The 14230-nt window shown below is 37.6% G+C and overlaps 1 protein-coding gene across 7 annotated transcripts in view; it reads right to left on the bottom strand.

The window, feature by feature from the left end:
* The window catches only part of NF1 (neurofibromin 1), a 330198-nt gene that overhangs the window by 181592 nt on the left and 134376 nt on the right, over nucleotides 1-14230 (bottom strand). For all 7 annotated transcript variants that reach the window (XM_070395208.1, XM_070395205.1, XM_070395211.1 and 4 more), the window contains 2 exons: nucleotides 6423-6566; nucleotides 4456-4539 (listed from right to left, as the gene is read on the bottom strand). In XM_070395208.1, the coding sequence (XP_070251309.1) occupies nucleotides 4456-4539; nucleotides 6423-6566 (228 nt within the window). The remainder of the gene's footprint in view (nucleotides 1-4455; nucleotides 4540-6422; nucleotides 6567-14230) is intronic.

Genomic DNA, 14230 nt, shown 5'->3' with positions numbered 1-14230 from the left:
CTCTTTAATCACAATTAAAGTCCAGTCCCCATCCATTCATCTTCCTTAGCCCCCCACACCCACTCCTGCCTGTCCCGTTTATCAAATCCCTACAGGAGTCCTCCCCCTCCTGGGAATCCTGTTTGTTGTGAGTTCTAAATAAACATTATTCATGTTCCTTAGTGAGTGAACTGTGTCATCTGTCTCAACATCCAAATAATTTTCTGGATGGGCCATCTCACCTGCCTTTGAGTAGATTGACCAAAACAGATAAATATTATTTATTACAAATAACTTTCTTTTGGTTAATCCATTTCAAAGTTACAAACATAATACTTCAGCCCTACATACTCTAGCATCTCTTAAAAATAAGGACATTCTCCAATATAATTTCAATCAATCATAACATCAAGGAAAAATAAACAATTCCCTTGTATCAGCTAACACCCAATCTGTGCTCAAATTTGCCTAACAACCCCCAAAATGACTTTTCATTGCTTCAAGAGGTTCATAGACTGTAACATGATTATGTTCCTTTAGTTTTTTTTAATTTCTTTATTGATTAAGTTATTACATATGTGTCCTTATCCCCATACTACCCCTCATCTCCCCCACTTATGCCCTCACCCCCCTGTTGTCTGTGTCCATTGGTTAGGCCTATATGCATGCATATGTCAGCGATGGCGAACCTATGACACGCGTGTCAGAGGTGACACGCGAATTCATTTTTTTGGTTCATTTTTCTTTGTTAAATGGCATTTAAATATAAAAAATAAAAATCAAAAATATAAGTCTTTGTTTTACTATGGTTGCAAATATCAAAAAATTTCTATATGTAACACAGCACCAGAGTTAAGTTAGGGTTTTTCAAAATGCTGACACGCCGAGCTCAAAAGGTTCGCCATCACTGATATAAATCCTTTGGTTGATCTTCCTTTAGTTTCTTTATTCTAAAACTACCTCCCTCCATATACATCATCTTTATTTTCTATAACATTGACATTTTTTTAAAAAGTGGGCCAGTTGCCTTACAAAATGTGACAACTTGTTATTGTAATTACTGTATTTTCTGTACGGTGGAACCTAAACCTAGGTCTGATATCATTCAGGTTAAACACTTTAGGTAATTCAGTACAGTTCAAATTATATCACATTAGGAGTACATAATCCCAGGTGATTACACTGTAAATGACACCAAGTTTGATAACTTCAGTGTTAACACCAAAATCTCTATTTTGTAAAATAAATCTCTCCTTTACAATTAACAAATCAATCAATGGATAAGCTATCCTGCAGATATACTGTTCCATATCAATATTTCACCTAACAGCTTTAGTATCCATATATCAATGACAATTTTGATAATACCAAGCATGATGACAGAACAAAAGTTTATATAACTATGTGCTATGCTCAATTCTGTAATTACAATCCAAGTGCTTTCAGATTCAAATACACTGAAATATATGGATAGTAAATAAATACATACCACAAAAAATATAAAATTTGAGTTACAATGTCTATTTTTCATTTATAGGCTAACCAAACAATACAGATGTTGAAAATAACTCCAATTATATACAAATGAAAATTGTGTAAGTGTTCAATCTTTTGAATAGTGGTCATAGATACAGGAACAAAACTATTTAAGATTCCTCAAATTCTATAAAATCTTACTTATAAGATATTGGTAAGTATTTGTTCACTTTCACTAGATGTTTCAACTACTTATGAGGTAAACATGTACTTGTAAGCTCAGTTAATCTCAAATTTCCTCAACTTACTTTGATTTAAAAATGAAAATCAAGAGACAACCATAAAATCATTGATAGCAATCTAACAAAACACAATTGTTCAATAATGTGAAATGTATTATTTTTAATTATAAATTTAATTTTAAAATCTTACACATTTTCAACTTTAGAGCAGCGCAAAGTAAGATATATTTTGTGCATTATATAAGTTTTACCATGCCCAATTAGTTACTAGAGTTTCAATTAGGCCATCTCCAAAGAGTACCAAATTAGCAGGCCAATAATATCATTCCCCAAAACACATTTATCATTAATTCTCAATTACAAACATTAATAGAGAAAAGCTGTAGAACTAAAAGAGACAATAAACCACCCTACTCAAATATGAGAGTGGCTAATACACTGGTATATACAATCAAAACAATAAAACTAAAAAGAGTGATTCCAGCCAAGACCTGTTTGGCTCAGTGGATGGAGCGTCGGCTTGCGGACTGAGGGGTCCCAGGTTCGATTCCGGTCAGGGGCATGTGCCTGGGTTGTGGGCACATCCCCAGTGGGAGATGTGCAGGAGGCAGCTGATCGATGTTTCTCTCTCATCGATGTTTCTAACTCTCTGTCTCTCTCCCTTCCTCTCTGTAAAAAATCAATAAAATATATTTAAAAAAAAAAAAAAAAAAGAGTGATTCCAATTTTTAAAATTGTCCACCTCCACAAGGCCACCATCCTGTTTAATAGCCCTTTCATTTTATAAACTAGAGGCCTGGTGCATGAATTCGTGCACAAGTGGGGTCCAGCTGGCCCGACCCATCAAGGCCAATTAGGCAGGGCCAGCAGGGGGGGAGGGGCCACAGGCAGTTGGTGGGCCGGCCCCATCCCCCGATCGGGGTAGGAGGCAATTGGGGGCGGAGCCGGCCAGGGGGAGGGGCCATGGGCAGTTGGCTGGCTGGCCCCACCCCCTGGTCAAACTCCTGGTCCAGAGGACAATTTGCATATTAGCCTTTTACTATATAGGATGAACAATAGCATATCATAAATTAACAAAAAACACCAAGCTAAAACGGAACTAGCTCACCCTCAATTTAAGTGGAAAACTTAAAAACACTCTTACAATTTTGGAATATGGCCAAGGGTCAATAAAAGAGTTTTGTGGGTTTTTTTTTAATGAGAATTGTTCCTTAATATTATTTATTTTTTTTTTATCCTCACTCGAGGATATTTTTCCATTGCCTTTTTTTTTAGAGAGAGTGGAAGATAGAGGGAAAGACAAAGAGAAACATCAATGTGAGAGAAACACATTGACTGGTTGCCTCCTGCACGAGCCCTGACCAGGGCCTGGGCCAAGAAGGAGCCTGCAACTGAGAGGTATGTGGCCTTGACCAGAATTGAACCTGGGACCCTTTAGTCCACAGGCCGATGCTCTATCCACTGAGCCAAACCAGCTAGAGCAATAAACGAGTTTTAAAACATTATCCTTAGGGTTTTGTGGCCTATAATCTTAAATACTTCTCTTCCCTAAGGATACAGTGTGTATGAATGCAATTGTTTTCCAACACTACTGTATCCCTTCCCCAAACACTACGACTATCCCCTATCTTCTCAACCACACATAGCAAAGTCCCTTCCATCTAGGTTTACTATAGAGAATAACCATAACATATGTGGAAGAAAAGCAATTCTGAATAAAAGCAAATGATGTGCCAAAGGAAGACAGGATATAAGAAATAAGTTAATTTCAATACATATTGAATAGCCAGATCTTTAAAATGGAAGTATTAAATTTATTTACTTATGTGAACTTCTACCATGTTCCCGGAAGAATTAAGGCTACTGAAATATAGAAATACTTGGTTTTAAACAACAGGAAGATTCTTGAAAAAATTCCAATTAAGTCATGGTTGAAATACACTGAGATAACTATTTAGAGGAAACCTGAGAAAGAACTGTCTTGTACTCAACTAATCCTCCACATATCTCTATTTTATATGTTCATATTTATAAATAACAAGTGTTGTTCAGGTAGGATCTATCAGTAATAGTTTAATTTTTTAAGCTCATTTTTATATAGATTTGAAAAAACATTAAAATCAGATTCATACAGGGGAAAAAAGACTACTCTTGGTCTTTTGCCTCACATCCTTTCAATACTAAACAATGCTACAGGCCTAACAATATCTGAAAAACTAATTAAATCAAATCGTGGCTTTTTTTTTTCATAAAATGTTTTCTTTAAAACCCGAGATATATGTGGTTCAAGTTTAACACTTTATAAGTAAACTTAATATCTATTTAATTTATAAAAGATAAGAAAATGCCCAGCCAGTGTGGCCCAGTGGTTGAGTGTCAACCTATGAACCAGGAGGTCAAGGTTCGATTCCCGATCAGGGCACATGCCCAGGTTGTAGGCTCGATCCCCAGTGGGGGCATGCAGGAGGCAGCTGATCAATGATTCTCTCTCACCAGTGATGTTTCTATTTCTCTCTCTTTCTCCTTTCCTCTCTGAAATCAATAAAAATATATTTTTTTAAAAAGATGAGAAAATGATTTTATCTTGAAAACTTGTTTATGCCACCTAGTCAGCTGTTTTAAAAATTCATATGCATGTCTTAGACAAAAAGCCCAGGAGTCCAAAAAGTTCTCCTTGTCAACACCTATATTTTGGTACATCAGATTAACTCAAACTTAAATTCACAAAACCTGCCTACTGAAGAACAGATTTACTTACCCCAGCAAGACATTTTTCCAGTGTATCCAATATAATCAACTGAGAGAGATATAAATTTTTTTCAGCAGCTTCTCCAAATATTCTCTAAGAGAAAAGATATTCAGAACACTAAAAGTTGGTTATTACTCTCCACTACAAATCAGCACACATCTGAAAAGTCAGAGGCTAAGAATCACGAAAATCAGTAGTCTTCCATTTTATCTCCCAAATTATACTATATTTAAATCTATTATTTCTAATTTTATCCTAATGCTCACACAAAATAAATTATCAAGCAAACAAAACTGCCGGTATTCATTACAGTCTGCCATTAGCCTTGTAACAGTAAAAGAAGATACACTGGTTTATATACTTTAAAAATATATAGGATTTAGATATACACCCTGATCTTTAACAGAATCTTGAATGGAGCATTTAACCACACTTTGATGACACAAAATAATTAAGGTCTAAATTCTTACAGCAAAAAAAAAAAAGACTAGAGTATCAATTACAAATAATTTTAAGCATTCACTATTCTTAAATTTAATACTACACTATTTACCAACAAGAGACTATTGTTTCCACAATTCAATTTACTCAATAAGAACTAAATGAATGTCAATATCATAATATTGGTGTGTGTTTTTTTGTTTTTAAAAAGTTTCAAGTATTAAAATATTTTCAATCTAAATGGGAGCATGGTCACTTATTAAATAAGTAAAATCCTATCCCTGTGCCCCACACACATTGCAACAGAAGAGCTCCACAAAATCTTAAATAAATTTCTGTAAATCACTTTACATATTTATTAAAAGCCCTGCGTTTTTTCAAAAAAATATTTTCTTCCATAGAGAAAGGCAAAAGATTTTCCACAACTCCAGTTTATCCATTTTATAAGTTTTAAGTATTGTCTAATGAGCTTTTTTTAAAAACACACACACACACACCAAAGATGATGTGACTATAAAAATGTGACTAATTTTCACAATCTACAACCAGAAGTCATTTTCAGAGTTCAAAACAAACAATACAAATCGTGGTTGTAAGTGCTAAAGACAATCAGAGCAATTACAATTTAGTCAAGAAATATCCCAATCAGTTGATTTGAACTGAATATGAAGGAAATTTTAGTTAGGAACTGATAGAAAGGAAGGAATCACCTGAGACAGGAGAAATATGTTCAAATGTACAGAGAGAGAATAGCTGGAGTACCCTGAAGACTATGGAATGTAAACAGATTTTATAAAATGGGGGGAAAAGAAGCTTTTGGAGTAATTTGAGGATATTGGTATTTGGGAACACTTCAAAAATGGGTTCTCTACCTACTGCAGAATCTGTCACAAGCTCCAGGATGAAGGAAATAACATTTTCATAAAAACAATCTTATATTTTAGGACTATAAGGTCATTTTTTTTCTTTTAATCCTCACCCAAGGACATTTTTTCCATTGACTTTTAGACATAGTTGAAGGGAGGGGGAGAGACACAGAGAGAGAAACATCAACGTAAGAGACCCATCAACCTGTGAGCCAGCACCTGATGTACGTGCCCCTGACTGAAATCAAACCCACAACCTTTCAGTCCATGAGCTGACGTTCTATCCACTGAGCCAAACTCACTAGGTCAGTATAAGGTCATATTTAATTTATCATCTACATAGGACTGGGACAATTTTATATGTAAATATTCAAATAAGGAGATAAGGAGAACAACTGAATAGATTACTATGGTCAATTAGTATATGACATAAAATCTATATGCAATCCTAATTTCAGAAAAATAATTTAAAAAGTCACAAATCAGAAAAGTATCTAAGGGAAAGAATAAAAAACTAAAATAAAAGTTAAAAGGTTATCTGTGCTTATCCACAAAATAAAATGTTTACAAAAAATGACTTTCCATATTTCAAAATATGCTGCTCCAAATTTTTAAATAAAAAGCAAACCAACGTAAACTCCCCAAAGGGACAGTAACCCAATTACTCACCATATTGTTAACATTCTTTAAAATAGTAGTGAGGCCACTTATAACCAAAGAAAACTTGTATTTGGAAATATTGATAAGACATTCCTTGTTGTGTTCGGTACTGACTTTGGTATGTGTGTTCTGCTGTCCTGTTTTTATTGGAAGCTTTAAAAAAAAATGAAAGAAAACACATGTTAGCTTACACTTGAAAATGACTAAAAAGAACTCTATTCCTCATTGAAAATCATGAGATTTTAGGAAAGTTTTATCAACCAATTACCTATATTAGTAGCTTAAGCTCCAACTTTCTATATATAACAGCATTTATAGCAAATCTAAAATTCTTTGGAAATTTCAATTTTTGCAGCTCTCCTTCTGGAAGTCATAAACTCTATCTACAAAATTAAATCCTTACCCAGCTCTACATAAAAAAGAATGATGACTCACAGAAATAGAGCTATTTCCTTGTAGCTAAAAATTATTTCAGAGAATGTTTGCAATAAAATGCACACAATCCTTTCTCTTAGACATTGAACTCAAGCACTAACAGAACATGAGACCCCAAAAAATCTATGTCCCATACCTCTAGTCCAGTGGTTCTCAACCTTGGCTGCACATTAGAATCACCTGGGAATCTTTTTAAAATCCTGATTTCTGGGCCTCATCCTCCAGAAATTCTGTTTCTTTGTTATGGGGTGGGGCCACAACGGCAGCAGCAGGCAAGCAAGCTACCAAGGACAGGGGTGTAAGAATGAGCACCTCCTGCCAACCCAGAACCTCTTGGGTGGGGCCACAACATTAGTAACAAAGAAACAGAATTTCCGGAGGATGAGGCCCAGAAATCAGGATTTTAAAAAGATTCCCAGGTGATTCTAATGTGCAGCCAAGGTTGAGAACCACTGCTCTAGTCACTAATAGCAAACAACTGCAGGTTGTTAAAAAATTAGGACAAACAATATACCCTGGAAAAAGAGAGTTAGGCTAACTCAGGTAAGATAACCACTCTCAGGTACACAGTTGAGGAAGTAATGGCACAACGAACAGGTAAGTCTCAAGAAAAATATATCCTTTAAGGAGACCACATTTACATTTATCTGAGAATGAGTTAAGTTGTATTACCAAGAAGTTCATGTCTATTCTGTTCCAAAGTAGCATTTTGTACTGAAAGCACCATGAACATACTTATTATTTAATTATTAGATCCTGCTAATGCTAATCAAGAACACTGGTAAGGTTCCACTGTGAAAAACAAAGCTCAGTCCATCTTTCTCATTTCTAACTGGTGCAAACAAAGGTAAAAAGAGACTGAGTTTGCTTAGTCAGTTAATAATAAGTGACTAATTCGAGAGTAAAGAAGTACTCAATAAAAGAGGGAAAGCATTTTTAGACTTTGGAGGAAGGGGCAGAACAGAAGCTATAGAATTACATAATGTTAAATATAAAGATTACAAAGGAAAAAAATCTAAAATATCAAAAGGGGGGGGCACATTTTAGAAGCCATCAATGGCTGTAATGTAGCTTGTGAATCTCCCCAAATCCCTCTGAGATGGTTAATTTTATGTGTAAACTTGTTTGGATTACAAGGTTCATAGGTATTTGGCTAAACATTACTCATTATTTCCATGTGTGTCTCTGAGAGTGTGTCTGGATTATAATAGCATTTGCATAGATGCACCTAGTAAACCAGTTTTCCCCGCCCTATTGTGGGTGGGCATCATCCAATCCATTGAGGGCCTACATACAACAAAAAGGCAGAGAGGAAGAAAGAATTAGTCCCTTCCACCAGGCTGTTTGCGCTAGGACATTGACCTTCTGCCCTGGCAATCCTGGTTCTTAGGTCTTCAGACCCAGATTCCCCAGACTAGAATCCACACTATCAGCTCCCCAGGTTCTTAGGCCTTTGGACTCAGACTGATGAATTACATCACCAACCTTCCTGGGTCTCCAGCTTGCAGATGGCAGATAGTGGGATTTCTCAGCCTCCATAATGACATAAGCCAGGTCCTCATAATCTCAATCAATCTCTCTCTCTCTCTCTCTCTCTCTCTCTCTCTCGTCTCTACACACACACACACACACACACACACACACACACACACACACTATTGTATGGCATAAGGGACTTCATAAATGCAATTAAGGTCCCTAATCAGTTCACTTTGAGTTAATCAAAAAAAAGACTACTTGAATGAGCCTGTCTCAACCAGCTGAATCATAAGAGATTTAAAGCCACAAAAATACTTTCTGTTGGCCTTGAAGAAGCAAACTACCTTACTGTGGGGAAGGTCACATGGCAGGAAATAGCAAGTGGCCTCTCCAAGCTGAGGGCCTCAGTTCTGCAACTGAAAGAATCTAAATTCTACCAGCCAATGAGATTGGGTGGAACTCAAGCTTCAAATAAACTCAAAGCCCTGACCAACACACTGAGTTCAGTCTAATAAAAGCCTGAGCAGAGAACCAGCTAACCAATACCCAGATCCCTGACCCACAAAAACTGTTAGATAATTTTGTGGGCTTTTATTAAACCACTAGAGCCCCGGTGCACAAAAATTTGTGCACTTGGGGGGGGTTGGTCCCTCAGCCCGGCCTGCGCCATCTCCCAGTCTGGGACCTCTCGGGGGATGACCACCTGCTGGCTTAGGCCTGCTCCCCAGGGGGTTTGGCCTAAGATGGCAATCAGACATCCCTCTGGCAGCCCGGCAGCCCTCGGGGGATGTCCACTTGCCAGCGGGGAGCAGACCTAAGCTGCAGTCAGGCATCCTTAGCGCTGCTGAGGCAGGAGAGGCTCCCACCACCACCGCTGTACTGGCAGCCATCAGCATGGCTTGTGGCTTTGCAGAGCTCCCCCATGTGGGAGCACACTGACCACCAGAGGGCAGCTCCTGTATTGAGCGTCTGCCCCCTGGTGGTCAGTGTGTGTCATAGTAACCAGTCATTCCCAGTCCTTCTGCTGTTAGGGTCAGTTTGCATATTACCCTTTTACTATATAGGATAGAGGCTTGGTGCATGGGTGGGGGCCGGCTGGTTTGCCCTGAAGGGTGTCCCGGGTCAGGGTGGGGGTCCCGCTTGGGTGCCTGGCCAGCCTGGGTGAGGGGCTGATGGCTGTTTGCAGCTGGTCACACCCCCTTCAGGGTGGGGGTCCCCACTGGGGTGCCTGGCCAGCCTGGATGAGGGGCTGAGGGCCGTTTTCAGGCTGGCCGGCAACTGAAGCTCCCAGCCTCTCCTTTTTTTCTTTTTCTTTTTTCTTTTGGGATTTATTTACCTTCTATAATTGAAATTTTGTTGCCGTCACTGGAGCTGAGAACTGGCTCCAGCTCTGAGGCCACGGCCTGCTGAAATCAGGTATCTGGGGTTTGTTTAGCTTCTATAATTGAAACTTTTTTGCTTTCGGAGCTCAGAGCCAGGCCACAGCAGGCGGGGAACCTTGGCTTCCTCCATCACTGGAGCAAGCAAACTCCTGCTCGCTTCAGCTGCGTGGCTGCCGGCCGCCATCTTGGTTGGCGCTTAATTTGCATATTGCCCTGATTAGCCCATGGGAAGCGTAGCGAAGGTATGGTCAATTACCCTTTTTGTCTTTTATTAGATAGGATTATGTTTATAATAGTTTGTTACAGGCAACAGGAAACTAATAGAACTACTAAATCTCTATCTTCAAATGCATTATCCAAATGCCTACTTGGAATCTCCACACAGGTATCTTTTAGGCACTTCAAACTCAGTGTTCCTAAAATTTAATTTATAATCTTCCTACTATGTTTTCTTTTTTAGTAAACAGTACCTCAATCTATCCTGTTTCTCATTTCCTTTATTCCCTTCCTTTCACCCCCTTCCCCTTTATTTTTTTTAAATTTTTAAAATATTTTTATTGATTTCAGAGAGGAAGGGAGAGGGAGGAAGATAGAAACACCAATGATGAGAGAGAATCATTGATTGGTTGCCTCCTGCACACTCCCAACTGGGGATCGAGCCCGCAACCCAGGCATGTGCCCTTGATCGGAATCGATCCTGGGACTCTTCGGTCCACAGTCTGACGCTCTATCCACTGAGCCAAACCAGCTAGGGCCAACCCCCTCCCCTTTAGTCAGTTAGATAAAAAAACGAGACAAATAACTGGGCATGCACAACTCAGCTCTACCCTCTTCTCTTGGGAACAGGCTTGCTGCAGAAGAACGTTCCCCTATGTCAACATGCCAAGAGTTCATCAACTGCAGAGGAGAGTGAGCAACACTGCTTGGGAATGAATGGGTAAATCTGACTAATTCTGAGATGTATTTAATAGGCTCATTTGGGTCTCCAACATCACAATGACCAGTAAAACTTTTATTTCATATGTTTTGGTCTCCATCTTTACTCTTCTACTTCTCAACTTATTCAGAAGCCAGGCATGTATTCAGGGCCCCCAGCCTCCCATAAACATCACAAAAATCTATGCAGAGCGAGTAGTAAATGACTAAGATTTTGTCAGATAAAGTGGTCAGGGAAAGCTTTCTGGACACCTAAATAAAGTAGGAGAATGGGAAGACCCATGCAAAGATCTGAAGAAGATGGGAGGTAAAAATAAATAAATAAATAAATAAATAAATAAATAAATAAATAAATAAATAAATAAAAAATAGAGCTGATGTTGAAATGAGTGTGGCATATTCAAAGCCTAGCTAAGAGGCCCCTGTGGCTAAACCAAAGGTAACAAATGAAGAAAGCATAGTAGAAAAGGTCAGAGAAAAACAGGTGTGAATCAGATCATGGAAAGCCATACGAGCCATGTTAAGAGCTTTGAATAGATTCTGAATTTGATGATGCGGCAGGTTATATTTTCTAAGTATGGTCACAGTATTTCTCATCCCACATGCTCTCCTGCAAGAAGACCTTGCGATTCCCACATTAAGAAGCAGAGTCTACTTTTCATTTTCCTTCTCCCCACCATCTAGGCAGATCTTGTGACTGTTCTGACCAACAAAATATGGCAGAAGGGACACTGTGCCAGGAACAGCACTTAATTGGTTTGATCAGCTGAACTGGTCATAAATTTCTGACTCGCAAAATTGTGCACAAAACAGGTTGTTTTAAGCTTTGGAGTAGTCAGCAATAGATAATGAAAGGAAGAGAAGAAAAAACTGAGGGATGTAATTAAGGAAGTAACGTGAACTGATTTATGTTTTAAAAAGAGCCTTCTTGCTGCTGTATATTAAAAGATAGTTTAGGCAAGAGAAAATGGTAGCTCAAGTTAAGCTAATAAGAGTAGAGTAAAAATAGTTAGATGTTATAATAGATTTGGAAGATGGGGAGGCAGGTATTCAAAATGGCAAGCTGATTCTGAAGTTCAATAAAAATAAATCTGTGAGAATACCAAAGAAATTTTTGAAAAACAAGAACAAGAGAAGACTTGTATTATCAGGTACTGAAACATTCTATTGAGCTCTTATAATAAAACCAATACATAATAAGCATAACTAATTAAAGATATAAAGCAGTTATTAGTATGTACATAGAAATTTAATATGATAAAGGTAATATTTCAAATCAGTGGTAGAAGAATAGATTTGTCAGTAACATATTACCAGATCAACTGGCTATACTCTGGAAAAATAACTTATATCAAACTTTAAAATGTGGGAGGTGGCAAGGGCTACTATGAAAAAAAAAAAGCCATAAAACTATTAGGAAAAATACCAAAGAATAATTTCATTATATCGAGGTAAGGCAGATTTTCCTAAGCAAGACAAAATCCAGAAACCAGAAAGAAAAAAAATATACACATATATTTGCCTACATAAAAATGTTTAAGTTCTGTTAAAAAAAAAAGGGGGGGTGGGGGACAATATACTATAGCACTGACAAATAAAAAGACAAGTAACAGACAAGAAGTAAAAGAATGCACAGTCCTGGCCCGTGTGGCTCAGTTGATTGAGAGTCATCCCGTGCACTTAAAGGGTTGTGGATTCAATTTCCCATCAGGGCACATCCCAGGTTGCAGGCTTGTCCTCAGTAGGGGTACACAGGAAGCAGCTAATCGATGTTTCGCTCTCTCTCCTCCTTTCCCTTCCTCTCTCTCTAAATTTCAGTTTTTAAAAAAGTCTTTAGCCCTAGCCAATTTAGCTCAGTGGATAGAGCACCTGCCTGTGGACCAAAGGGTCCCAGGTTCAATTCCAGTTGAGGGCAAGTAAAGTGGTTGCAGGCTTCTCCCCAGCCAGGAGGCCCTGGTTGGGGTTCATGCAGGAGGCAACCAATGGATGTGTTTCTCTCACACTGATGTTTCTCTCTGTCTTCCCCCTCTCTCTTCCACTCTCCCTAAAAATAAATAGAAAAATATCTTCAGGTGAGGATTAACAACAAAAAATAAAATTAAAAAGTCTTTCAAAACATAATGTGAAAAAACTAGCAGTCAAAAGGTTTACATAACTAATACATAAGGTTGTATTATATATTAATCAAACTATTCAATGGAAAAACTGTTGAAGAAATATGAAGCAATTCACAGAAGATGAGTGGCTAGTAAATATATGAAAACATGCTCAATTTCACTAATAATTCTAAAAGTACAAAATAAAATTAGATCATTTTTGTAACTCTACATTTTTCCAAAATAAAATTAAGTACTATTAGAAAAAAATAATGCATAAGGAAATGACTATGCCTGGTGTGGGTATTTTAAAAAAATAAAATGAAATAAAAAATAAAAGGAACAAAATTTTTAAAAGATAGGGTAATTGTAATTGAGAAAACTGTGGGTGTTTTTTTTTCCTTTTTCTTTACTTTTATGAATTCCTCTTATTTTCAATTGGCATGTATTACTTCCCCAACTGGGGAAAAAAAGTAAATTAAGCTCTTTTTTAAACATTTCATGCTACCATACATAAATCTTTGTATATTATAGCAGAAATGTAAATGATCTAAACTACATAAAGAAAAATAATCTCCTTTTAACGAGAATCTATATTAATAAACTGTTAGCTACTTAAGATACAAGATTTCAACAAATAAGAGGATTTAGCAAGAGAAAGCATAACATTAAGCAAAGCACTGTGAACAATGGATAATTTGTTTCTAGTTGCACTCAGAAAATTCTTCAAAAGGTCACAAGCTAAAATCTTTGCTCTGTGTACATTTTAACCAGTTTCTAAAAGGCCCTTCCGACCATGATGGGGTAGGGATGACATTAAAATTCACTTAACATAAATTTTCATCTAATGAGAGAAAAGGCTAAGAAAAAATCATATTAGGGGGGAAAACACGTAGAAAAAAATCATACTAGGAAAAAAAGACATCAGCTGTAGCTACCAAGTAACATAAATCAGGAAAAGATATCAAATGTTCATATTGGTTATTAGTAACACATTTTCCAAGGTGGACTCTGCACCACTGAAATATGACTTTATATGGCATCTAATGTGTGGGTGTGGGTGTGTGTTTGGGCTAGAAATGGGATGTAGGATATGAGCAGGATGAATAAGCATTCATGGGGACAAAATGGAGCATGCAGAGGGTACCCACATATAAAAGGCAGCCCAGCAAAGAATGTCAGCACATGAATGGGGTAAGGACTGGGTCCCATAGAGAGGGAAGCCAGGTACAAGACATTAGAAATACACGAAGGGTGCCCAGCTGGCATGGCTCAGTGGTAGTGCATCGATGTATGAACTAGGAGGTCATTGTTCGATTCCTGGTCAGGGCATATGCCCAGGTTGTGGGCTCAATCCCCAACAGGGGGGTGCAAGAGGCAGCCAATCAATGATTCTCTCTCATCAATGATGTATCTATCTCCCTCTCCCTTCCTCTCTGAAGTCAATAAAAAAATATCTTATTAAAGAACAAAAAAGATGCCAAGACCG

The sequence above is a fragment of the Myotis yumanensis genome, unplaced genomic scaffold (genome assembly GCF_028538775.1).
Source record: "Myotis yumanensis isolate MYYU_CA2020_CCGP unplaced genomic scaffold, mMyoYum1.0.hap1 SCAF_16, whole genome shotgun sequence".
Lineage (NCBI taxonomy): Eukaryota > Metazoa > Chordata > Mammalia > Chiroptera > Vespertilionidae > Myotis > Myotis yumanensis.
The sequence above is the reverse complement of the archived record's forward strand: the minus strand, read 5'-3'. Positions and strand labels throughout refer to the sequence as shown.